Below are 27,929 nucleotides of genomic sequence, written 5' to 3' on the forward strand. Positions count from 1 at the left end.
TTGAGGCCTAACTCTCTCTCCATTGAGCCACCTAGTCTCCCCCCCCCCCAATTAATCTTTAGTTTCTAATGGTGTGATAGAGAGATTACTGCCTTTTGGAGCCAGAAATTTCAGGTTCAAGTCCCAGCTATACCATTTACTTGGTGATTTCGAGCAGAACACATAATGCTATTGAGCCTCTTTTCTCCTTTGTAAGATGGGAACAAAGATACTTGCGCTAGACACCGACCAGGGGGGCTGTAAAGTACAAACAATAAAATATTTGTAAAAGGTCCTATAAACTATGAAGTGCCATATAAAAGTTCTAGAAATCCTTGCTTTTTATCGTTCTACCATCGTGCTTACTCCAAGACTGGGGAATCTCAAAGACAATCACAAAAGTTGAGTGAGAAGAATAGAAGAATCTCCAAAATTAGAAAATTAGAATCTCCAAAAAATCTCCAAAAATAGAAGAAGAATAGAAGAATCTCCAAAAATATTTTTTCTAGTACCTCTTCTAGTAAGTTTAACCAAATGGAGTGGGAGGCAGTTTTAAATGTTAGGACCAGCCTGAATGTCTTAATTTCTCTTCACTGTTTTATCATAGCCCTCCACGCTATGAAATTTGGATGGTTTTTTAATCTTCCCCTCTTATTTTTGTTGTTCTGGGTGTTGAACTGATTATGCAGTAGTCTATGCTGATTTCTCTCTCCTCCCTTTCCTCTGGGGATCAGGCTGTGCTTTCCCAACATCCCCTTTAATCCTCTTATCTAGGGAAAGGTAACAGAGGTGCTCCCCTTATCCATCAGGCCCTGGTGAAGACTGACATTTTACAGTCTTTTGTAACTGGGCTACACAGAACAGGAGGCTTGGAGGGGAAAGTATCCATTACCCATCCCCCATCCCTCCAGCTAGCCGTCTCTGGTGACACGGGTGCTTTTGGGCAGGGGGGAATGTATTTACACATTTAAAAGTCTAGACACTGCCTATGGAAGGGAATAGAACAAAAGTTGGCTGTTGGCTGTCACCTGGAATCACATAACTGTGAAGTGCTGAATCACACCCAGAGCTCAAGGACACAGAGGGCTTTTCTGAGTGGCAGGTCTGCTCCAGCTAAAAATTCAGTTCAAAGCATTCACAAACTTCCTTCATTGCCATTCCCACTTCAAAGGAAGTTACTCTCAACTTAGGAAGCTTCCTGGCAAATATAAGAGTGGATGCTATTTTTCTTTTTTAATAAATACATAATTATTACTGCTTCTTGCTCCCTAACTCTTGTATTGTTCCAGTTTCTGATTTTTCATGACCCCATTTGAGGGTCGTCTTTCTTTTTCCCCCTAAATTTTATTTCCCCTCCCTATTACATGTAAAAATGATGTAATGTTTGTTTTTAAATTTTTGAGTTCCAAAATCTCTCCCTGTCTCCTCTCCCCTCTTCCTGAGATGGCAAGCAGGTGATACGTATGCAATCATGCAAAACATATTTCCATATTAGTCATGTTGTGAAAGAAAACCCAAACAAACAAGAAATAAACTTCTAAAGAGCACGCTGCAGTCTGCATTACAGAGGTGGCTGCTAGCATTTTTCATCATAAATACTTTGGAATTGTCTTGGATCATTGATTTGTTGAGAATAGCTACAGTCATTCACAGTTGATCATTGAATAGTATTGTTGTTACTATGTATGATGTTCTCCTGGATGTCTCTCCTCTCCTCTGCTCTCCTCTGCTCTCCTCTGCTCTCCTCTGCTCTCCTCTGCTCTCCTTTGCTCTCCTCTCCTCTGCTCTCCTCTGCTCTCCTCTCCTCTGCTTTCCTCTCCTCTCCTCTCCTCCTCCCTCCCTCTCCCTCTCTTCTCCCCTCTCCATCTCCCTCTCCCTCTTCTCTTTCCCCTCCTCTCCCTCTCCCTCTCCCTCTCCCTCTCTCCTCTCCCTCTCCCTCCCTCTCCCTCTCCCTCTCCCTCCCTCTCCCTCTCCCTCTCCTTCTCTCCTCTCCCTCTTCCACACCCTCTTCCTCTCCCTCTCCCTCTCCCTCTCCCTTTCCCTCTCCCACACCCTCTCCCTCTCCCTCTCCCTCTCCTTCTCTCCTCTCCCTCTTCCACACCCTCTTCCTATCCCTCTCCCTCTCCCTCTCTCCCTCTCCCTCTCCTTCTCTCCTCTCCCTCTCCCTCTCCCTCTCTCCTCTCCCACACCCTCTCCCTCCCTCTCCCTCTCCCTCTCCCTCTCTCCTCTCCCTCTCCCTCCCTCTCCCTCTCCCTCTCCCTCTCCCTCCCTCTCCCTCTCCTTCTCTCCTCTCCCTCTCCCTCTCCCTTTCCCTCTTCCTCTCCCTCTCCCTCTCCCTCTCCTTCTCTCCTCTCCCTCTTCCACACCCTCTTCCTCTCCCTCTCCCTCTCCCTTTCCCTTTCCCTCTCCCTCTCCCTCTCCCTCTCCCTCTCCTTCTCTCCTCTCCCTCTTCCACACCCTCTTCCTCTCCCTCTCCCTCTCCCTCTCCCTCTCCCTCTCCCTCTCTCCCTCTCCCTCTCCTCTCCCTCTCCCTCTCCCTCTCCTCTCCCTCTCCTCTCCCTCTCCCTCTCCCTCTCCTTGTAAGTGGCTTGCCTAGGGTCACACAAATAACTGTCTAAGATCAGATACAGAGTCCTATTTAAACTCTGCCACCCTAGCTCTCCCCACTCAGCTTTGGAGCCAAAGCACATAACATCATGGGATGAGGAGAATACTGGACAGAATTTCAGGTTATGAAGATGGACCACTGTTTAGAAAATGATGGCATAAGCATGGTTGGAAAAGTTATACCACCTTCCCTCCTCTCATGCTTGCTGGAGTCAGTAGCCCTGGAACACCCTTCTGCTGCTGCTTCCTATTGGTCTAGTTAACCCAGCAATGACTAGAATTGTTCCACATATGTTTGGTTTTTTTAGCAGTTATTCAAAAATCAGTTTTCTGGTCAGAGATTGCCATTGAATAATAAACTTATAACTGGAAGGAACCTTAGAGCTCAATTCTAACTGGTTCCTGTTATACCTGAGGAAACAAGCCCAAAGGAATTGCAAGTCTCATCCAGGTAATAAGGAACAGAGTTGGGTCTCAGATATGAGGCTATTTTTTATTCCTAAATCCAGAATTGTTGTACCTCTGCTATCCTGCCTCACTTGAGTCTTTTACTTCTGTTGGCCATTTTGCCACTTCTTAGTGTCTTTGATGAATGCTAGATTTGAAATTCATCCTCTTCTATCCTGCTCTGTGTGAGAAGCTCTGATTAAAGATTCAATGAGGGAGAAGTGTTAAAATTTCAAGTATGCTTAGATTAAATATATATATATATATATGTATATGATTTTAATGATTTAATTTTTAAAATGAGATTTTAAATTTAAAAAAATTAAAATGTAAATAGAAATTATATATTTGGGTTGGGGGACTCTGGTCATTTAGGGCCCAGGATTCTGAAGTGGAAAGGCAGGCCTTCTGTGACATCACAGACTTTCAGAGAGAGTTTCTCCAAAGGCTGATGTTCCAGGGACTGGGCCCTCATTGGTTAACCTACCTCCCAGCTTTTACATATGGAAACAGGCAGTGTGCTCATGATAAGGTTTCAAGCCTACTTTAGGAAAAACCAAAATATAGAACAGATAACTTATGGGAACATTATTCACTTGATATTATTACATTATATTATTCAGTGTAAGTTTCCTTTTATATTCCCTATGCATATTGGACAGAGAGGCAGAAGACTTGAAGCCACAATATTAGGAGTCATTATTACTAGCTAAACAGCTACCTGAGGGAGAGAAAAATGCATTTTACAGTTTTTCAGAAGCTACTTTTAGTGGTGTTTCTCATTTTACAAAATGACTTTAATAGATGTCTAAATCAAATTTTTGTATGTTGAATTATTTTGAATGCAAGGCTTAAGGAATCACTGAATTAAAGGAAAAGTAGGATCTTGCCCAGAGTGTTAATAAGTAGGTGTAGAGGCGATGTTGGGTCCTTGAAGTTCCCAACAAGCTGGAAAGGCTTCAGATGGGCTCAGTGATAAATGGACTCTATGTGTGCTGTTTGATCAGTTTGGACAGACTCATCACAAGGTTGGCCATAGGGTCACAGCAACCTCGATAGGGGCTGTCCTGTATTCTCCGTATCCAATATGTTGCCGATGCCTTTTGATTTCATCTTTGCAGCATCTGTCCTATACTCTCCACTCTCTCCTTTTAACGCTGCCAGCCATTCTAGGGCACTCTGGCTCAGGCCTTCATCACCTTGTACCTCAGTCACTGAAATAGGCTTCTGGCAGGTCTGCCTACTTCAAGTCTCTCCCGACTCCAATCCATCTTCCATTCAGCCACTAAAATGATTTTCCTAGAGTGCAGATCTGATGACATCACTCCCTTCTATTCAATAAACTCCAATGGCTTCCTATCACCTCCAGGATAAGTAAAAAATGCTCTCTTTGGCATTCAAAATCCTTCCTAACCTAGTCCCTTCCTACCTTTCCAGTCTTTTTACACCATTGTGCAAATACACTCTTTGATCCAGTGACAGTAGCCTCTTTTCTCTTCCATGAACAAGATATTCCCTATCTTGGCTCTGGACATTTTCTCTGTCTGTGCCCCATTCTTAGAACACCCTCCCTTCTCAGCTCCACCTACTTATTTCCCTGGCTTTCTTGAAGTCCCAACTTAAATCCCATCTTTTACTAGAAGCCTTCCCCAATCTCTCAATTCTAGTGCCTTCCCTCTGTTATTTCCTACTTATACTGTATATAGCTTGCTTTGTCTTTATTTATTTGCGTGTTATTTCTCTGTTTAGATTGTAAGTTCCTTGAGGGCAGAGACTGCCTTTTGCCTCTTTTTCTATCAATGGCAGTTAGCATTCATAGTAGGTGCTTAGATTGACTAAAATGGTAAAAGGGTGAAATGACAAATCTTGGAGGGGATGGAAAATTGGAGACACTAATATACTGTTGGTGGGAATGTGAACTGACCCAGCCATTTTGGAGAGTAATCTGGAATTTTTCCCAAAGAAATACTGTACATACTCTGACCCAGCATACAACTATTAGGTTTATTTCCTGAAGTGATCAGGGAAATAGTTAAAGAACTATATTTCTAAAAATATTTATAGCAGCTCTCCTTATGGTGACAAAGAACTGGAAATTGAAGGGCTGAACAGGTTGTAGCATATGATTGTAATGGGATACTTACTATTGCACCATAAGAAATGATGAGCAGTTAATTTAAATTAATTTTGTTATTTTTTATTTTTTTTAAATTTTGTTATTTATTTTGAATATTTTCCCATGGTTACATGATTCATAATATTCCCCCCACCCCCCCCTTCCCTCTCCCCTCCCAGAGCTGACAAGCAGTTCCACTGGGTTATACATGTATTATTGTTCAAAACTTATTTCCATGTTATTATCTTTGCAGTAGAGAGATCTTTTAACAACAAAACCCTAATCATATCCCCGTAGAGCCACATGATTGATCATGTTTTTCTTCCACAAGTTCCTCTGGATGGTCCTGGATCATTGCATTGCTGCTAATAGAGGAGTCCATTACATTTGATTGTAGCACAATGTATCAGTCTCTGTGTACAATGTTCTCCTGGTTCTGCTCTTCTCACTCTGTATCAATTCCTGGAGGTTGTTCCAGTTCACATGGAATTCCTCCAGTTCATTATTCTTTTGAGCACAATAGTATTCCATCACCAATAGGTACCACAATTTGTTCAGCCATTCCCCAATTGAAGAGCAGCCCCTCATTTTCCAATTTTTTGCCACCACAAAGAGTGCAGCTATGAATATTCTTGTACAAGTCTTTTTGTCCATTATCTCTTTGGGGTACAGACCCAGCAGTGCTATGGCTGCATCAAAGGGCAGACAGTCCTTTATCGCCCTTTGGGCATAGTTCCAAATTGCCCTCCAGAATGACTGGATCAATTCACAACTCTACCAGCAATGCATTAATGTCCAAACTTTGCCACATCCCCTCCAACATTCACTACTTTCCTTTGCTGTCATGTTAGCCAATCTGCTAGGTGTGAGGTGATACCTCAGAGTTGTTTTGATTTGCATTTCTTTGATTATAAGAATTTAGAGCACTTTTTCATGTGCTTATTAATAGTTTTGATTTCTTTAACTGAAAATTGCCTATTCATGGCCTTTGCCCATTTATCAATTAGAGAATGGCTTGATTTTTTTGTACAATTGGTTTAGCTCTTTATACATTTGAGTAATTAGACCTTTGTCAGAGGTTTTTGTAATGAAGATTGTTTCCCAATTTGTTGCTTCCCTTCTAATTTTGGATGCATTAGTTTTGTTTGTATAAACCCTTTTTAATTTAATGTAATCAAAATGATTGATTTTACATCTTGTGATTTTTCTACTTCTTGCTTGGTTTTAAAGTCTCCTTTCCCAAAGATCTGACAAGTATACTATTCTGTGTTCCCCTAATTTGCTTATAGTTTCCTTCTTTATATTCACGTCATTCACCCATTCTGAGTTTATCTTAGTGTAGGGTGTGAGATGTTGATCCAAACCTAATCTCTCCCATACTGTCTTCCAATTTTCCCAGCAGTTTTTTTTATCAAAAAGTGGGTTTTGATCCCCAAAACTGGGATCTTTGGGTTTATCATATACTTCTGCTGAGGTCAAGTACCCCAAGTCTATTCCACTCATCCTCCTTTCTGTCTCTTAGCCAGTACCAAATTGTTTTGATAACCACTGCTTTATAGTATAGCTTGAGATCTGGAATTGCAAGTCTTCCTTCCTTTGCATTTTTTTTTCATGATTTCCCTGGATATCCTTGATCTCTTCTTCTTCCAAATGAACTTTGTTATGTTTTTTTTTTTCTAATTCCGTAAAGAAGTTTTTTGGTAGTTAAATGGGTATGGCACTAAATAAGAAAATTAATTTGGGCAGGATTGTCATTTTTATTATGTTATTAGCTCATCCAACCCATGAGCAATCAATGTTTTTCTAATTGTTTCTGCCAGTGGCATTATTGATGGGGCTTGAGCTAGTTTTATGGTCAAAAACTGATTAATTTTGGAGGTTTCACCAATGAGAGGCAGTAGGTAATAGTGGCTAGAGAGCTGGCCTGAGAGCCACTAAAATCTAGGTTCCAGTCCCACCTCTGACACATATTGCTTGTCAATTTTCTAGGCTGGTAGTATCAAACTCAAATAGAAACAGACCTGTGTGCATAGCATATTAATGTAGAAAACTCTAACAATATTATCTAGACTGTATTTTTACTTATTTTGTTAAACATTTCCCAATTGCAATTTAATCTGGCTTAGATGTATTCAGGAGGGTTTTTTGAGATTGATAGAAAATTGATAGAAAAATCTCAGGCAAATTTTTCTGTCCCAGTGAAATGACAGATCCCATCTAAAAACCATTTCTTGCAAGCATATTTTCTTATTGTGACCTAGCTTTGTACAAAAATTATCAGGAGCTCTTTATGACAAAGGTGTGTGTGTGTGTGTGTGTGTGTGTGTGTGTGTGTGTGTGTGTGTGTGTTCAAGAAATTGTTCTGGGGCACTGAAAGTACTCTACATCTTGGCTTCTTTTGCTTCCACCTAAACAAAAATGTGACATTAATTCTGACTGCTTTAAAGGAAATGGGAAATATCTTTGGGATGATTTGAAGTCAAAGCATAGATTCCTCAAAGAATTCACATCTGAGTCAAAGTCTCTCATGCCTTTCTTGTAGACAAATTTAAAAAATGTGGGGCAGATGATAGTCGAATTGAGTGGATATTGAAAAGGGTTGGATGGCTCATTCCACAGAATAGCATTAGCGGTTTGATATCATCTTGGGAAGTCTTTAGTGGAATGCTCTAATAGTCTGTCCCTGGGCCCATGCTATTTTAACATTTCCCCCCAGTGACTTGGATAAAGGAGTAGATGGCATACTTAACAGTTCTGCAGATGTTACAAATTGGAGGAGATGTTGGTGAATAGCTAATGTGTTGGATAACAGAGTCAGAATCCAAATCATCAGGCTAGAACATTGGATCACATTTAATACAATGAAATTTAGTAAGGATGAAAGTCAAGCCTTCCATTTGGGGCAAAAAATCAACTTTACAAGTACCAAATTAGTGGAGGGAGGGAGGCAGCAGAGTGATATTTCAGTGGATTATAATAATCTCCTTGTAAAGACAAAAAAAATAGGGTGGTGGATAGGCAGGATACTGAACTTGGGGTCAAGGCTTGGGTTCCAATCCTACCTTACTCATTTAATAGCTGACCCTGGGTTAAGCCATTTAACTTCTGTATGCTTTAATTTCCTCATCTATTAAAAAAAAAAAAACTAAGTTGAACTCAAGGGCCTCTAGGGTTTCTTCTAGTTCTAAATCCCCTTCTAACTGGCACATTCTTCTTAGTGGCTTTCTCTTGATGACAGGGCATCCATGATCACTCTTTCCAAGACAGACTGCACTCATACTTGGCTTATTGATAGTGCGTGCAGGGTACTTGAAAGACTCTTTGTTCCATACTATGCCTTCTAAACTCACCCTCTGCCACTATCATTTAGAATTTAGAAACCTGGTCTCTTTTGAGGTTCTTTCAATCCGTATTTGCCACCCAGTCAAGATTATGGTAGCTGTTATTTCCCAATTCCTGGAAGAATCTTTTCCCTTAATGAGTTGAGTGCTGGGTTCAGTCTTTTTCTCCTCCTTAGCTCTTGCCCTCAAATTAGGAGTTTAGCATACACACTGACACTCCCTCAAACACTTTTTAATTAACTCGTTTTCCTTGACTTGGTCCTTCATTATACCTCGATTACACACAGATGGTCATGTGGTAGGAGAACCACACCCAAGTTTGTAGCAGGGTCTTGCCCCAGGAATGGGAAACTCAAACTCTGTTCAGTCCAGAGGAAAGAAAATAATTTTATTTGAAGAAGTGTTCTAAGGGAGTAGAATAGCCTAATAGTTGGTAGAATAGCCTGGGGGCTAATAACATAGCCTTAGGGCTGATGGATAAGCCCAGGGGCTAGTAGAGTGGTCTCTCTGAAGCTGATGGAACAGCAGCTCCCCAGGTAAAGAGTAGCAAGTATTGAGTACCAGTGCCTGAGCTGATGGAGTAGCCCAATAGATAATGGAGTAACAACTCCAGGAGTGGAGTAGCAACCCCAGGTGTAGATCAGGATTTGTAGATTTATTGAGGGTCTGGGAGCTTCCAGAGAAATCTTCACCTTTCCTGAAAACCCCGGAAAATGGGCATGACCAAATTCAGGTGGAGGTATGTTTTGCATAGAGAATAAGGAGCATGCTCAGGTTTGGGGGATCCTTCTGGAGTGCCAAAATCCCCAGTGTGAAGGTTCCATGTTCCCCCACTGTCCACCTTGTCATTATTTGTCATTGTAGGCAAGGTCTTGTTGGGGGGTGGGGGATGAGGTATGGCCCTAGCATTTCAGAACTAATATAAATAAAGAATAATATGAGTAATTGATAAAACAGACTAGACACAGAGCTGACGGCTGAGTATAGTATATTACTGGTGATTGTCTGCAATTTATGCACGAATGCTGCAGTTTATGTTTAACTAGTGCTAAGTGGGGAGAAATGCAAGAATTCAGAGTATGAGGACCCTGTTTCTATTACTACGCCTCACTGCCCGCTGTCCGCATACCCTTGATCTCGTTATCACCAAGTGTTCATTTCCATGTTCACGAATCTCCTGATCTGACTATATTTTATCATTCCATTCCTTCGATTCCATTTCACAATCTCCACTGCAAACTCCAATGCCTCCATCTCTCTCTGTTCCTAGGTAATTGTCTCTGCATTGGCGACTTTCTTCTCTTGCCTATCTTGACTTGTGAGTGAACCAGTTCACCTCAATACTATCCTTTACACTCAGGTCTCTTGCCCCCTTAGTCTATTGCTCATTTCTAGTCAAGCTCCCGCCTTGGATTGCTCCAGGGTCAACAGCTGCCTCTTGTGCTTCGAATGGAATAAAGGAAGAGCATGAAACTCTGCTGAGTAGGTCCACTTCAATTTTTTTATGTGATATTAACTAGGGTGTTACTTCAACAAAGGATTCCCTAATTGAGTCCCTTTCCACGGATGTCACCTTTTCTTCCTACTCTTCCAGTTGAGAACCTTGGCATATATTTCACTGAAAAAGTTTAGACCTTTTGCTGAGTGCTTCATTCCCCTTCTCATCTCATCTCATTCAAATGTTTTCCTACACTAGCTTCCCCATTCACTGTTGTTTCACATGAGGAGGTGGTTTTTCTTTACAGAATAAACTTCTTCAGATGCACCCTTTATCCCATTCCATCTTCTCTAGAAGATCGCCCCCTTGATCATCCCCAGTCATTATTTCCAGTCTCTCCTGGCTCTTTTCCTGTGATCTACAGATATCCCCGTGTCCACCCACCCTCAAAAACCCCTCATTTGATCCATCAATCCCCACTAGCCGGCATCCTATAACTTTTCTCCTTTCTCTTGATAAAACTTCTCAAGAAAGTCATCTACAATAGATGCCTCCACTTCCTTTCCTCTCACTCCCTTCTAAACTATCTCAAGTCTGGATTTGGACCTCATCATTTAGCTAAAACTTTTCTCTCCAAAGTTACTAATGATCTCTTGATCCCCCAATCTAATGACCTTTTCTCAATACGCATCTATCTGTGCAGCCTTTGACACTGTCAATCATCCTCTTCTTAATACACTCGTCTTGCTAGATTTTGATAATTCTCTTTGCTGTCTGGCAGCTTTTTCTCCATCCTCTTTACTGGATTTCCATCCCAGTCAAGCATGCTAACTCTAGACATCCCCCCAAGCTGTGTCCTGGGCCCTCTTCTCTTCTTTCTACTCTTCTCCCTCTGTCCCTCTTTTCCTTCCTCCTCCAATCTACCTTCTGCAGGAGACCTTGTCTGGTCCCTTACCATGCTAATGTTTTCCCTCTGAAATTCTCTTCAACCTAGCCTCATTTACCTTACTTATACATAGCCGTTTATATGTTGTTTCCTCCACTAGAACAGAGGCCTCTTAAGAGCAGGGACTGCTTTTACTTTTCTTCGTATCCCCAGCACACAGTAAATGCTTAATAATGTTGGCTTGACCAAATCTAAGCTCTGTGACAATTTAACAATGAAGTATGACAACCAAAAAAAGCTAATGTGATCAGAGCTTGTATTGAGACAAAGTTTCCAAGACAGAAGTATTTTAGCCTGGTCAAAAAACACTGGCAATATTGTGTCTGGTTCTGTGTGCCACCTCTATGAAGAACATTGATCAGCTGGAGAGTATTTGATGGAGGTGATGGAGAATGGTGATGAGCTTTGAGGTCATGCCATGGTAAAATTGGTTGAAAGAATGTGTGTGTTTAATCTTGAAAACAGAACCATTTGAAGATGTAATTAATTGTCTTCAGTTATTTGAAGGATGGTCAGAAGGAAAATGGCATTAGAGTCACTCAGCTTGACTCTAGAAGGCAAATCCAAGAATAGGGAAAATTTGCAGAGGCATATTTAGGCTTCCTGTAAGAAAAGACTTGTGGGATGAGCTCCTAAGGAATAGCAGGTTTCCCCTCACCAGAAGTCTTCTGGAAAAGGCCAGATGACCACTCATGGGGCATGACGTAGAGGGAATTTTGTCCTGGTGGGAACTGAAGTCAGTATTCTCCAAGCTTTGGGGATTTGACATTTCTATTAGTAAAACATTTGGGGGAATATGCTCCCAAGATGTGCAATTTATAAATGATATGCATAATTGTACCTATAAAACAACACAAATAGAACCATTTAAAAGATGAGATAAACTATCTCATCCCAGGATCAATAGAGTCGCTTGAGTTGATGAAGGGAACAACCTGGTGCTTTAGGTATGCCCTTATTTTGGCAACTTTGTAAAACAGACACAGCAAACACTGGAGAGCCTTCCCAAGTGGCTGAACAAGATTCAGATACATTCAAGATATGTTTAACAGTAACAACAACAACAAATACACACACACACAGGAGAGTGTAGATAATGTAAATATGTGGTTTTCTAAGTCAAGAGGGCAGCTAGGCGACCCAGTGGATAGAGTACGGGACCTGGAATCAGGAAGATTCATCTTCCCAAGTTCACTGGCCTCAGACACTTACTGTGCGACCCTGGACAAGTCACTTAACCTTATTTATTTATTAATCATCTGTAAAATGAGTTGGAGAAAGAAGTGGCAAACTACTCCAGTATGTTTGAAGAAAACCTCAAATGGGGTTAACAAAGAAAATGACTGAACAGAAACAAAGATGCTCCTGCAATTATATTTATGTGTGGCTTCATGGCCCTGTTTCTGTTTGAGTTGATAGCGCTGGTGTAGAGGATGGACTGGAAAGGGGAAAGAATTGAGGACATTGTTGCCCTAGAACATACACATGAGGACTGCCTCAGTTAAGATGATGTGAACAGAGGGAGTAGGATAGATGTGAGATGGGAGACGGAGAATTGACAATATCTGGAAACTAATTGGATATGTAGGTAGAGGCTGAATGAGGGGGAATGAGGTGAAAAGCCCAACGTTGTGGATCCTGGTTGGTGCCCTGGCCAGCAACAGGGAAGTTCATAAGATGGCTGAGCTAAGGAGAAAATTCACAATCCACCCATGCCTGCTCGTTCTGTGATATTCTCCCTCTCGTACCCCAAATGAAAAAGGGAAGAGAGGAACAGCCATTTATTAAACTCCAGGCACTGTGCTCAGTTTTATAGTCATCTCATTGGATCCTTAAAAAACCCTGTGAGGTTGATGTTATTATCATCCCATTTATAGTTCAGGAAACGGAGGCAGGCAGAAATTTTCATACAAGCCAGTTGCCGAGCCAGATTTGAACTCTGGTCTTGCTGAAATAGGGCTTACTAAATGGTCCCTGACCCCAAGTCCGGAGCCTGCCTGTGCCCTTATCCCTGCTGGAGCCCCAGGGGATCTAGAGGCAGGGCAGAGGAGGAACTGTCCCAGACAGCTGTGTGTAAGGGCTGACTTACCCAGAACTGTATGGTGGGTAGTTTAGGGCCCCAGCTGAGATGGGGAACGCTGGGAGCTTTCTGTGTGGGAGAAGCTGAGTGAGGGCATCCTGGGGGATAAAGGCTGGGGTGGTTGCTTTGGAGATCAGCCCCATTACCATAGCAAGGGGGAGACGCAAGTTGTTTGCCCATCTTATCCTCCAGTTCATCATCCCAGGTCAGCCAGCCCACTGTACCCTGGAAGTGCTCACTTTGGAAATTGCATCTTGGGAGTTCCTTTTTAAGGCAAATTCTATAAACTGTTAATAGTGACATTCTTCCTTTCATTGCTGTTTTTTTTTAACTCTTAATTTTGCAAGAAACAATTTTCAGACAAAATGTTTTTAATGTATTTTATCACATCAAAAACCACACCTCCCCCTGTTAATTATGATTTAAAGACCCTCATCTTCCATCTTAGAATCAATACTGTTTTGGTTCTAAGGCAGAAAGAACAGTAAGGGCGAGGCAACGAGGGCTAAGTGACTTGCCCAGGGTCACCCAGCTAAGAGGTGTCTGAGGCCACATTTGAACCCAGGACCTCCCATCTCTAGGCTGGCTCTCAATCCACTGAGCCACCTAGCTGCACCCTCTGCTAATTAAATAGAAGGTAAATGGATCTACATCCTGGCACAAAGAGGAGCAATAAGGAGCCCACACTCATCAGTATCTGTATTTATTGTCGCCGCCTCCTAAACATTCTCTACAAAGTTAAAACACAAGTAAGTACACAGACTTTAAATAGCATAGATTTGAAAAGTAAACCTTATATTGTGACATTTAGGATTTTGAGAGCTCGTTCAGGCACATTTTTACCTAGAGGCACATAGAAAAGATGAGGCTGTAACTGAGGTGAACTGCTGTCTTGGCAATGATATAATCAGTTTCCTGGTGAGGTAGGGAAAAGTAGCAGCGGACAGAGGCCCAGAATAAACACACACACACACAGCCGAGTCTCTTGTTCAGAAGCTGATTATCTGAATGGTGGGTTTTCCAGGCTCATTGCTTCTTGATTCCCTCCCACTGCTTACCTCTTAGGCATTTTGCTGCTCATTAGCACCTATTGCAAAAGGTGGTAGGGGCAGGGAGAAGTAGACATCTTTTTGCCACTTGTCAGCAATTTCCTTTGTAGGGTGAAGAATGTAAAAACACCGTCCAATGAGGCGTCTTGGATTATTGGTAGATTTCATGGTCCCATGCTCCACCCTGGACTCCTTTAGGTGGAATTTACGAATCCTGACTACACCAAGCCATGGTAAAGCTAGCCACCTAGTAGTGGTCTTCATTCACCGACTCCCCCACCCGTGTCAGTCATCTTGGGCAGATTTCTACTGCTGGGTTTGGGACGAACCAGTGTCCGTTATTTACCAAGAAGTAGATAAAGACTTTGCACAGGCTTCCTCTTTTCTCAGCCACTGGCCTCATAAGATCCCCTTGCCCTCCCGTGAGCTTTGTCCTGAGGGTTCTAATGCACTGCACACGTTCCCAGGAGGGAAGTCAGTGCCTTGTTTCCAGAGCTGGCTGGGAAACGGTGCCAATTCTCATAGCAAACTAAACAGAGTCTTCTCCACTTTGGCCACTACCGTGCCTATCTGTGCCTCCCTTCCTAGGGACAGGCGATGAATTGGGGCCTACCCCAAGTACACTCAGAAAATACGGCCGGGACAAATACGCTCCCCTTGGTGTGGCAGAATACAAATTCCTTTCACTGCATCCAGTACTGCCCATTTCCCCTTTCTGTTCAAAGATCATGTTTTCTTGATGGGAAATCGGTTAACTGTCAAAGGACAGAAAGCTCGGCTCACAGAAGAGCATCCTCTCCTTATGAGCACCCCCATCCCCACTCCCTGCCTCCCTCCCTCCTGTCTCCCCTACTGGGACTGGGAAGAGGCTTCTTCATACTAACTCATAAGGGATGGCATATGATCTGATGGTAAATATCCTACAGCCCTGGGCAATGTTCCAAGCCTTGTACACGGCTCTTGTACTTTTAGGCAGCAACTCTTCACGTTTGGACCCCTGGCAGAAAAAACACCCTTCAAGCAAATAAAAACAACAACAACAACAAAAACAGAACTCCCATTAGGAGGAAATCAGCAACAGTGTGGCTTATCAGTAACTTTTCCTGGGTCAGTTACTCTGTTGTCAAGCAGCCATTCTGCATAGCTGCAACATAGATCATTTTGTGAGAGATTCTATCTCCCTGTCTATCTTGAGAGAGAGAGAGACAGAGAGACAGAGAGACAGAGACAGAGAGAGACACAGAGAGAGACACAGAGAGAGAGAGAGACTGAGACTGTCAATATAGTGGAGAAAATAGCTGAAGGTTCTTGGAAAGGGCTTAACTCCGAAGTTGGACCCCCTTTTTTCCCCCCTTAACCTGATTTTCCAGATAATGCTTTGATATCTTCTCGGGAGAAAATCAAAATAATGTTCTCAAAGGTGAGAAGGCACAATGGTTTAAAGGATGATCATCAGAAACATAAAGGAAGGAAAAGAAATTATACTTTTACTCAAGATTGTGTTCATTAGCTGCTCTGGTAAGGAAGAGACTTCACACGTCTGCATGATAATCAATTTGCAGCTGCCAGTGGTGATTTCTGACTTTCAGGAAAAAATCTTTCCCAGTCAGGGGAGAGATTAGGTAGAGCAGCTCCAGTCCCCAACTCCCCTGGAGCAAAGGATGATGTTTCTGTTCTCTCCTGTTCATCCCCAGTCATCTCCTGTCAGCATCCCTTTATTAGCTAGGGACTGTCTTCTGGGGAGGGGGCTGTGAAGAGTCAGTCGCAGTTTTCTTCATGGCTGGTGCTGCATGAGCCTATAAAGTTGCATTCTGAGACATTCATTAACTGGTTTATAATTTGGATCCTACACATTTGAAGCCATACCAGGGAGAACCGCTGCTAACAATACCATTTTAACTGTGCTTTAGGCATATGTTATTTTAACGACTCAATTCTGGTAAAGCATTTCGGAGCCAGGGAGGGAATAAACCACATTTATCATAACAATAAATGTGTATAAACATTTTACTTCCCTGCCTGTGCAAAAAAAAGGAAAAGCCTACATTAGTACATTTCTGCAGATGTGGTCATAAGAGTAGTGTGATCCGTTGTCCTGCCAGCATCTGGAATTTTTAAAGCTAGATATCAACATCTCAGTAGCTTTACTTCTTCTTTTTTCTTAAACATGATAATTATAATAAATTCCATATATTTATATGCATATCTTGAATATTACTGCATAAAATAACTTCCCAGGAATTCAAGACATCACCAAATATTCTTATTTATCCACAATTATACCAAATTGCACAATTAAGGAAAAGAAAGCCCTAAAGTATTCATAGTGCATTAAGTATCACGGGTATGTCCCAAAGAGAACACGTGATTTACACGTGGCTTGTTTTTTCAGTGTGAGGGTAGTCGGCAGGCAACAGAAACTTGACCGTGGTCTCCTTCTCCCAACCTCTTCTGATCCTTGCCAGGCGACGGCGAAAACAGGGCAACAGAAACAGCCCTTTGGCCAGAATGACCACACAGGGCACCAGCAGCGTGAGCGTGAAGGTGGGAGGCAAGTAGAACTTATAGCGGCTCTCCTCAAAGGCCCTTGTCCAGCCATAGGTGAGCGTGTGAAAGGTGGTCACCACGAGGGCTAGGAAGCCAAGGGTGGACTGGTGGGAAATAAAAGAAAACATTTCAGAGGGTTGCAAATTTCCATTTCAAATGCTTTTACCCTTTGCAGTGAAGTCCGTGACTATTGTGTTTAGTCTGACATCTTTCTAGAGTCTGGCCTGCTGACAAGCCCATCTTTTGATGTGTCATTCTCTCCTTTCCCAGAATGGGAAATAGTGTGGTCAGAAAATGTGGATTCACTCTTGCTAATAACTGAAGAGAAGAATTAGGAAGTTAACATTTTCGGCCAATATCATATGCTAAAAAAGCAGGCATAACTATCCATCCCCGCCTGTAATAAGTCTAGAAGATGAGTGCAAAGATCCCTGGCTTGGGACACCTGGGTTCTAGTTTACCACTGAAAATAACCGTGACCTGGAATGAGTTGTTTATTCTCTTTAGGCTTTGGTTTTTTCATCTGTAGAATGGGAATGGCATCTGTCCTCCCCACTTCATGGGGATCTTGAAAGGATTAAGTGAGATAATTGATGTGAATGAGTTTCTGAAAGTACAAGCCATCAATACAGAAGGGTACGGTGGTATTACATACGGCATATGAAATGAGGAGGAACAATAACTTACAAAGTTAAAATGTTCTTCCAAATAATCCCAATATCAAACTTAAAATGCCACAAGTAGAGGCAGAATTTGTAATTTCAGGTTACTAAGGATTGGGAATACCTTTGATCTTTTTAGAAATTAGTCATTTTTTGGTACCTCATTAAGTTTCTGTTGAGCCTTATTTGATTCGTTTTCTTGACTGGAGTTTGGTTTGTCAAGTTTTCTGAGTCTCTGTGTCTATGATTCTCACCTTTTCCATCCAGGCTAGAAGGACCTTCCAGTTACACCAAAATAACTAGGTGACTAATAGGAGTGTATCTCACCTTGTAAGACATGATTCCTGAGGATTGCTTTTAAAACAATTTTTTTTTTTGCAGAAGAAAGCAAATCTTCTATTGAGGTATAATTATAATTGTGAGATATTATCAAAGAAAACATCTTGGCCCGCCCCAAATAAAATAGGATGCTTACTACAAAAATATTTTCAGTCCCTGAGAAGTAAAGCCTTAGCTTATCTGACATTAAAGAGAAACAATTCTAAACCTATTATAAGCCAAGGAATAGATTATGGGGTATCCTTGTCCAGGTGGCTAAATATTATAGATTAAAATTCTTCCAACTTCTAATTCTCTTCCATTTGAGTAATCCATTAATCAAGACAACCATTACCTTAGAGGCAAGGCTAGTCCTGGCCTTGGAGTCAGGAGTTCAAATCTCTCCTCAGATTTGAGACTATGGGCAAGTCAGAAAATCTCCTACCATTTGTAAAATGGTAATAATAGCACCTACTTCTTGTTGTGAGACTCAAACAAGATAATAGGTATAGTGCTTTGCAAACCTTAATGTGTTTTATAAATGTCAGATGTAGCCATGAATACCAAATAAATAAAAAAAACCCAAAGCCCAAACCAATTAGATCCTCATAAACTTGAAGACATAGCCTAGGCCAAACAGTGCACTTGCTTTGATCACCCTTATTGGTGATCCCTGCCCTTTGATTTAAATTCCTGAGTATAATTTATTCCCAACTTGAAGTTAAACAACTATTCTGAGTTCTTTATTTGGAAAATGAAAAAAGTATTCTGGAATAGTATGGAGAAAGACTGTCCAAATGCAGCAATCAGGTCTCTTGATTTATCAATGTATGTTTGCTATGAGTTCTTGGTCTGATGAAAAATGGCAGGAAACATCAGTTTGTTAACTAATTGTTCATGGAAAGGGCATGACCAGGAAGTGTTCCTGGCTCTGGATGTAATAATATCCCTATTAGCCAAAGTAGCCTCTTGGTTTTAAAATTCCAACATAAAGCCTGGTTTATTTGTTTTTCCAGATCTCATTTGGGGTGAGGGGTGGTGTTTCCTTCCCTGTTAACATAAAAATACTAAAATAGCCAAAGAAACCTGAGAGAAGAGGAAGTGTGCTACAAGACAACTAATTATACTCTCACACTCAGGTTATTTTTATTAAGTTTGTTATTAAAAAAAAAAAAGAAACAGGCAATCAAGCTGACACACAATCACTCTAGTCCTTGGGACAATTGCTCAAAAAACTGGGCTTCGGGGTCAGTATCTGTCATTATTTAAGCCTGGCAGCTGCAGAGGGTAAAGGTCAGTGGGAGCTCCTTTAACTTTGTGGAGGTGACAACAATGAAGCCCTGAAATGGGGTTTCTGTGCCACGGGTACTACAGCCACCTGTTAAAACTACTCCACTTCCTGATTTGTTTCAATGATCTAATAATGAAAGGGTCAAGTAGCCCCAGGAAAAATAGGGTGCATGAAAGCACATGCCTTCTCAACTTAATTGTTGCAATGTCTTAATAGGTCCTAAAAGAATACAAAGTTGTCAGGTAAATAAAACATTCAGTAGCAACCTGGACTGCCAGCCCAAGAAAATAGGGAATTTTTTGTTGTTGTTATTGATGGATATCAGCCATCTTCACCTGCAAAGGTTTTTGCATAATAATTAGAATTAGGAGGCTGATAGTAGCTTTATAACTTTATTTAATCAAAGTAGTAGTAGTAGTAGTAGTAAAGAGAAAGGTAGGAAAGAGGTAGAAATACTTAGCTTACTTATCTATTGGCCAGCTAACCTCCAACAAGGGGTCCTCCAGCCAGAAGACCTCAAAGACCACCTGATTACCACTTGTAAGCTTTTTTCTCCACCCACTAGCTCTCACATGTCACATCTCGGGCCTCCCCTTGGCATGGTATTGGTCCTTATATACCAGGAAGTAGGGACACCCCACAGCATACTCTTTATGACACAGCAAAGAATGCTGGGGGATGTAGTCCCCTGGCCACAATATTTTCAAACCCCACCGTTTCTTAATTTGCCTGGGCCACCCAGGGGGCAGTGCCCGTGGAATCAGTTTCCTGTCTGTTCCTTGGTTCTTTAACTTCCTTACTATGAGGGCTTATCTATATCTGAGTTTACTCAGGGGTCTTTGACCTCCAGTCACCAAGAGGTGATATTAAACAAAGCGACATAATGGAAAGAGAAGTTCTCTTCCAATACTTCCTTCCAAGCACACCTTTGGTACCACCTCCTGCAGGAGGCCTTAAATGTTCTGACCAGTTTGTTAAGCGTTCTATACTCCCCCCTCCCCCCCAGTTACTTTGTATGTACTCTCTCTCTGTGGATGTGTACTTAGAATGCTCACGTGCATGTTTCCCCCTTTAGAATATAATCTCCTGGAGGGAAGAGCCTGCTTTGTCTTTGTGTTTGTCCTCCCAATATTGAGCATAGCACCTGGCTTGTAGCAGATCTCCACTGATGCTTTTTTTTTAAACCCTTAACTTTTATCTTAGAATCAATACGGTCTATTGGTTCCAAGGCAGAAGAGTGATAAGGGTGAGGCAATGGGGGCTAAGTGACTTGCCCAGCTAAGAACAGCTAAGAAGTGTTTGAGGTCCCAAACCCAGGCCTTCCCTGGCATTTTATCTCCTGTGCTACCTAGCTGCCCCTAACTGACGCTTAAAGGAATAGAAAATAAGAAAAGCAGGTAGTCAATGGAGCGGAAAGAACCCTGGTTTCAGAGACCTAACATTTGTCTCTGATACTTACGTTAAATAAATAAGGACCTTTGACAAATTAACTTTCCTTTGTGCCTCAGTTTCTTCTGAGACATTATAGAAATGGAGAATTATAAAATGTGGGCAATCTATAGATTTAAAGCTGAAAAGGCCCTCTGAGCCCAACCCCCTCATTTTGAAAGTGAAGAAACAGGCACAGGGAGGTTAAATTTAAACTTAAGAGTCACACACCTAATACATTGTCTGGGTGGGATTCAAAGCCGTGTCTACCCGACTCCAATTGTCAGAAATGCCTAATTCGTGGGAAGTTATGAGGAAACTCCTTTGTAAACCCTAAGATGTTTTAGAAATGACCTATCTGCTTTCTCTCCCTTTCTGGACGTAGGATGGGCAAAAAATGGAACTGAAACTCAAATCAGTTTGTTTAGCTCTTGGATAGCAATGCTATGGAAAGGAGCAGGTGGTACTCTTGGATAAAATATGATTTCAGAGTGCCCAGGGGATTAGTCACAGATCCCACACCCCAGGTCAACATTCAGCAGAGGCAGGACATTTTTTTTTTGCTTCTAAAAATAAAAGCTAAAATGTTATACACACTCCTTATACCCCCTGCTACCGTGCTGAAATTTTATTCTTCTTCCTTTTCAGTGCGTGGCATACAGCCTGGCAGAATTTGGAAGCTGCCGTCGGTTTTTGCTAACAAATTCAAATCCTCTGGCTTTCTTCAGCAGCACAAGGCCAGGATATGTAATCTACTCCTGCTTAGTGGAACAACTTTCTGTTTGGGGAGCAACCTGCAGTCTATTTAAATTGTGGATAAATCATGTACCACAGCCTACTGCGGTTTGAAACAGAAAAATCCTGGAGCCGGGTCAGAGAGGGAAGGATTAGTAGTAGATAAATAAAATTCCTTTCCCCCTCTAGTTCTTAAACTGGCAGATGTCACAGCCCTGAAAGCCTCTCTCGAGAGTCGGAGCCGGAGGAGGCGACTTGTTTGTCCGCTGTAAGAAGTGGAGGAGTTCACAAAACCATTGAAAACGGCTGCATTAATTTGTTCTAAAATGTAAAGCTAAGAGTCATCCACTAGGGACTGTGTGCTTGGATTCTATTAGAGCGCTGTCACTTGGTTCCTCTGGGATCGCCGTAGCACCCAGTAGGTGCCCAACCAGCCTCTGTTGGCAGTGATGACGATTCCATTTGTGGTGCCACTGCAGCTCTGCTATGACATAATATGGCAGATTTTTTTCCTGGAAAAGTACGTTTTGGATGCCATCCAAAGAAAGATAGAGTCCCTGCCAAAGGAATCTCACTGCCTAGCTGGGGAGACCATCTATTATGAAACAATTAGAGGACAATATAATATGCTAAACATCAGCATGATGTAATAAGTGCTCCATGGGGTGAGAGCACTGGGGAAATAGTCAAGGGAGCTGGATTTGGGTACTCCTTTCTTGGGCAAGTTATCTAAATCTGAGTCTGTTTTCTCATCTGTGATATGGGAATAACACTGGTACTGCTACTTTGGAGGGTGGTTGAGTTGTTGAAGAAAGTTTTTTTTTTTTAATTATAAAATAATTTATGTTAACAGACAACTGGAGAGTGGGCAGCAGACTTCTCTGATGGATCTGACGGTGCTGATGACAGTCTATCCTGTATGATTTATGGACCTCCCTGGCATAAATCTCCCACAGATTATCGACTCAATGTGCTGAAGACCTTCCCTCAGGTCTTTTTTTGGACATTCTGTGGGTACCACTGTGGCACTACTTTTCTGTTTTCCCTTGTTCCTCTTAGTAAAACTAGCCCACTTATTTTTTATTATAAAGTTTCTAGATGATAATGCCACTTCTTGTATATATGTTATCACTAGTAATTATACTCAGGAGGTGAATCAAAGCCCAAGGAGAATATTTTAATTAAAGAATAGGAGCCTTTATGTCAGGAAACAGCACGAAGTCACTGAAAGCACTTTGTTTTATCAAATGCAATCTAAGCCATTTTCTTCTTCCTCTTAAATCCTGGGCTTATAGTTCATTGTCTATCACCAGTACCTGTCTACAATGTATGTAATGACAGGCCAAGTCAATGGGCTCTTCATTCAAACACGTATAATAATCTGAGCAATGGACATTCTTCATCCACTTAGTTTTCCCCACGTGGATTGTTAGGATGATTGCTTTTGAGTGGCCATGGATAACCCCAAGGAGGTCATGTAAGGAGTTTGATGCAATAAGCACAATGTCATCTCCACAAATTGTATCATTTTTACATTTGTCTTATATTCCCAACTGGCTTTTGGTCCTCATCTTTGATTTAACTGCTGTGTTCTATGTCCCAGTCATTCCTTCCCTTTGAGCAACTCACAATATTTTGTGGAACTGTAGTCAACCACATCCCTGATAGCAGAAACAATTCTTCTCCAAATCATGCCATGTTATCACAGTGCAGGACGGGAACTTCCCATTTATCAAATGTTGCTGGGGAATAGGATGCTTTTGTTAATCACATGTTCTAATTCGTAAGAGCAGGGGCTTTTACCCTGGCGTCTCTGAATCTGTTTTTTAAAAAATATTTTGATAATTGTTATCACGATAGAACTGCTTTCCTTTCTAGCCTTACTACATATTTTATTTTATGCATTTAAAAAGATGATTCTCAGAAAGGATCTATAGTTTTTGCCAGGTTGCCTACGAGGTCTATAACATAAAAATGATAAATAAATTAGAGGGATGTAATATATATGGGCCAACAATTTTCAGATAATTAGAATATCTTAAGGAACCACAATAATGTGATATTGAATTTAATTTCATCTTTTTATGATTCAGAAGGCACTTAAGTGCTTCTTAGTCATTGTTATGAACACTAGTTTTCACTGTATAGGATAGGAACAAAATTCCAATTATGTTATTAACATTTTGGTTATTTGAATTCATTTATTTATTGAACAAAATGGGCACTTTTCTGTAGTTTTGGCTTCAATGCTCATTTCTTTTTTAGTAGATATAGGATTCTTAGAGCACTCCCAGAATCACCTGGCATTTGCAAGGAAGGAAACAAGCATTTGTTAAGCACCTACTGTCTGCCAGGCACTGTGCTAATCGCTTTACAAATATTACCTCATTTGATCCTTAAAACAACCCTAGGAAGTATGTGATACTATTATTTCCATTCTACAGTTAAGAAAACTGAGACAGAGAGAAGTTAAGTGACTTGCCCAGGGTCCTACAGCTAGTAAATTATGTGAGACTAGATTTGAAAGCTCCAGGTCTCAGCTTCTAACCATGGTGCAACCTAGCTACCATTATTTCCTAATCCTTTCTTATGGAAATTGAGTCATCACCAAACAGGAACAGATGTGTTTGTGACAATCAGAAGCAAGAGCTTAAACTACTGGGTCTTGGTCCACACTTTCTAGGAAAGGACTGGGCTTCTTTTACCTGAACAAAACTGAACTCCCTCCAGTTGAGAGAGTTTGAGATAGAAGGCAGCGAGGTGATGGCCAGCAATGACAGAATGCCTAGGGCCAGGATTCCCAGGGAGACGTAAATCTCCAGTCTCCAGACTTCCTCTTCATTCCATATATTGCTCTTGTTTGCCAAGACCTGTCACCGACAAAAACAAAATTAAAAATATGGACTGTCACCCACAGCTGAGGTTGGATAGTGTGAAATGAGCATCGAGTCTGTCCACTCACAACCTAGAAGGAAGTGGGCTTCAGAGGCCCGTCACACGATGGAAATGTTTTGTATGACAGCACATGTGTAAGCACTACCCAACTACCTACCATGTCAGGGAAGGGGCAGGGGAGCGACACAGAGAATTCGAAACTCAAAAGTTTAGCAAATGAATGCTAAAAATTGTTTTAATACGTCATTGGGGGGAAAAGAATGTTACTGAACAGTAAAAATAACCCCATTAAAGTGAGGGGTGGAGTGGGAGAGAGGCACAGGTGCAGAAATTAGCACAGAGGTAAGGAAGACTACTTAAATGATTAAAGGCTAAGTCAGGATGCAAACTCTTCTTCCTGGGAGATCTTTCCAAATAGGATTAATTAGAATGGAGAGAATTCTGGGTTGTCCTTTTGGATTTAGAAGAAGTATGAGAAGAAGTGATTGGACACTGCGACTAGGAAACGTTTTAGCTACATGATTTAAAAACAAAAACCCCCTCAAAACAACCAGATTCAACGTTTTGCAAATACTTTCAGTGTATCAGTTAATACACATGCAGGTTGTCGTAGTGGTCAACCTGAGGGGGCTGAACTAGATGATCTCTTCAGTCCCTTGTGGTTCCAAATAAATAATATGGACTATTGGCAACGGGGGGAAGGAAGGCTTACATCTCCCAAGCACAACTCTAGGAAGACCATGAGTCACAGAAAGCACTTGGCATGGCAAGCCAAAGGATAATATGCATGTACAAGGAAGGGGTATGTCAATTCTTTCACATCTGCATATGAGAATAATCATTCCCATCAGCTATAATTCCATCCATCCATCCATCCATCTATCTATCTATCTATCTATCTATCTATCTATCTATCTATCTGTCTGTCTGACCGTCCGTCCGTCCATCCGTCCATCTATCTATCTATCTATCTATCTATCTATCTATCTATCTATCTATCTATCTATCTATCTATCTATCTATCTATCTACCTACCTATCTATCTATCTATCTATCTATCTACCTACCTATCTATCTATCTATCTATCTATCTATCTATCTATCTATCTATCTATCTATCTGTCTGTCTATTTCTCCATCTATCGGTCTGTTTGTCTCTGTCTCTCTCTCTCCTCTCTGTCTCTGTCTCTCTCTCTCTGTCTGTCTGTCTCTTTGTCTCTCTCCTCTCTGTCTCTCTCTCTCTTTCTCTGTCTCTCTGTCTCTTTGTCTCTCTCCTCTCTGTCTCTCTCTCTCTTTCTCTGTCTCTCTGTCTCTTTGTCTCTCTCCTCTCTGTCTCTCTCTCTCTTTCTCTGTCTCTCTGTCTCTTTGTCTCTCTCCTCTCTGTCTCTCTGTCTCTGTCTCTCTCCCCCTCTCTCATATTTCTTTTTTATTTCTGTGGGAGTAAATGTTCACATTGAAAATTTAACAATCAGTTCTCATGAGTCAGTTGTGGCTCACTCCAAGCACTCTATACAATTTCCCTCTCCGTGAGAGAATCCTTCTCATGAAAAGGTAACAGATGTCTATATACATTAGTGACAAGTAAAATTGTCATTAGTGACGAAATTAAAATCCCCTGCCTCCTGATCTTTTATCAATAGCTGAACATATTCATACAAAAGTGAAATGAATTTGACATAATTCCCTTTACAATATGTAAAAGTTCACAGGGTTAGGAGACCTAGATTCTAGTTCTAATTCTGCCAGTGTGACCTTAGATAAGACATGTTTTAATGTTGTGGGCTTCAGTGTCCTTATCTGCTGGAATTGGGTCTCTAATTTCTGACCTAGCCCTAAATTCTAATTTTATACATGTGTCATTGATAAAAATCAACATTAGAGGGGCAGCTAGGTGGCTCATTGAGAGCCAGGCCTAGACACAGGAGGTCCTGGGTTCAAATTTGACTACAGATACTTCTTAGCTGTGTCACCCTGGGCAAGTCAACCACCACTGCTTAGCCCTTACTTCTCTTCTACCTTGAAACCAATGTGTAGTATTGATTCCAAGATGGAAGGTAAGGGTTTAAAAATGAAATAAAATTAAAATTGACATTAGCCAGAAAGATGTACTTAATGCTACTCTCATAAAAAAACAGTGCAAATTTTCTCCTTAATTGCACTTAGGAAGGTGTCATCCTCACTCAACATGCTAACCAACACTTGTTGGACTTAATGATGTTAATTAAATCCATGTTGAAATTTTTTGGTTCTTCCTATGTCTAAGATGTAATAATGTCTGAGTATTATCAAAACCACCTAGTTGATGCTGAAACATAGAACTCTAAGGTATGAATACCTTATGTATTCATGTGTAATTTATATTTTTCTCTCTGATATTTTTACTTTAAAAGGAACGATTAGGGGCAGGTGGAAAAGGAAGCTGCATATGAAAATCTGGGTCTCTGTCTACCAGTCACCTTCATTAATCTCTGAGCTTTTAGCTGTCCCCTCCCCTCAAATATTAGTAAAGGACATTGTTTCATCTAGATGTAAACAGTAATTAAACAGCAGCATTAATTAGAATCTAGTTCTCTCAGAATTTCTTTTTCTTCTGAAATTCCTTTATGTTTAGAGAAAACATTGTTTTGGGGGATGTATTTGCATTTGGTGGGAAGAGATGATTTGCAAGGGAGTAAAAGGTAAAATACCTCCTTTTGAATTCTTTCCCTGACTTTAAATGATTTAGATGTCTAAAAGAGGTCCAGTGTGCTCCTAGAAAACATTTCTGATATACATTTTGGGGGCTTAGAAGTATCCCTACAGCACCCACCATCCGCTTAAAGAAGGCAGGTGTTGGGGCAAGATGGAGAAGAGTTCTTAAGCTGGCACCCAGGTGGTGGGTGAGGTTTCTAAGTATTTTGCTATCTGTATTTGAATATAATTTTTAATTCTATGCATTTTATCTTACACATTAAAGAACATTATTCTGAGAAGGGGCCATGACACAAAAATGTAGAAACCCGAGTGAAAGGGGATAAAATCATTAATGCTGCCGGCGAGCCCCCTTTTCTCTCGTCACCCCCCCATAGCAACCTGCCCCTCTGTCGAAGTTAGAAGTAAGTGTGTTCCCCTTCGTTCTGGTGGTCCCTTCTTTAGCGTACTGGGGGGAAATGGCGTCTCTACCGCTGGGAAGAGAGGCGCGGTATGGGCGAAAGCCTCCTTCCTGATTTATTCTCCAACTGCATTTGCAATAGTTTGTGAGCAAACGAGATGCAGAAGTTTTCTACACATCTAGGGTTTGGTTTCAGAATGTCCATCCATCCCAGGGACTCGGTGTTGGGGTGGGTTCCACCTCCCTCGCTGACTTTGTCCCCAACACGCAGGCAGGGAAGGGTGGACAAGTGAAAGCAAACCACAGAGGGTCTGGACAGGAAGGGCTACCCATGGGCTACGCCGCCTCTCTGGTCCCCTAATGTCCTACTGGACGTGTAACACCCCGAGGAGGGAACCCCGGCGGGCTGAAAGGCACAAGCCAGGGCGGGTGCTCTCCTGCCCCCAACACGCCTCTACCGGCCACATCTGCGGCGCCGAGCCCTCGATGGGCATCCTCGGTCTCCTCTGCGCTCCCCAGTAATCCGGGCGCAAAGGAGGACGGAGTCACGTGGTTTGCGAATGAGCAGCTTTCACAAGACCTAATCTTTCCAGGTAAAAGATGGGGGGCTGAATACTGCATTGGATATTAAAGAGAGCTGAAATGCACTTCAACAATAACGAGTTCGATGTGTACCTAAAAGAAAACTCCCAATTTGGGGTTCTGTTCGGGATGATACTTTAAAAATCATTTTCACATACATTTTCAAATTTGATTTTCAGAACAATTCTGCCATGTAAGAAAAATATTAGAACCTTTCCTCCTTCCCCACTTAATAGATCATGTCACAAAGCTAATGAAGGCCTAGTCTAGAACTTAGGCCTTCCGACATCCAAACCACAGATCTTCCATTTTTTTTTTAAATTTAAAACCCTTACCTTCCGTCTTGGAGTCAATACTGTGTATTGGCTCCAAGCCAG

The 27,929-nt window shown here is 41.6% G+C and overlaps 1 protein-coding gene across 1 annotated transcript in view; it reads right to left on the bottom strand.

Annotated features, from left to right (window-relative positions):
* Window positions 1-13,641: 13,641 nt before the first annotated feature.
* Window positions 13,642-27,929, bottom strand: part of STEAP3 (STEAP3 metalloreductase) — an 85,440-nt gene continuing 71,152 nt past the window's right edge. The window contains 3 exon segments of the mRNA XM_007494062.2: window positions 13,642-16,404; window positions 16,406-16,654; window positions 23,690-23,854. Coding sequence (XP_007494124.2) covers window positions 16,342-16,404; window positions 16,406-16,654; window positions 23,690-23,854 — 477 coding nt within the window. The 3' untranslated portion in view covers window positions 13,642-16,341.

Source organism: Monodelphis domestica, chromosome 4, assembly GCF_027887165.1.
Source record: "Monodelphis domestica isolate mMonDom1 chromosome 4, mMonDom1.pri, whole genome shotgun sequence".
Lineage (NCBI taxonomy): Eukaryota > Metazoa > Chordata > Mammalia > Didelphimorphia > Didelphidae > Monodelphis > Monodelphis domestica.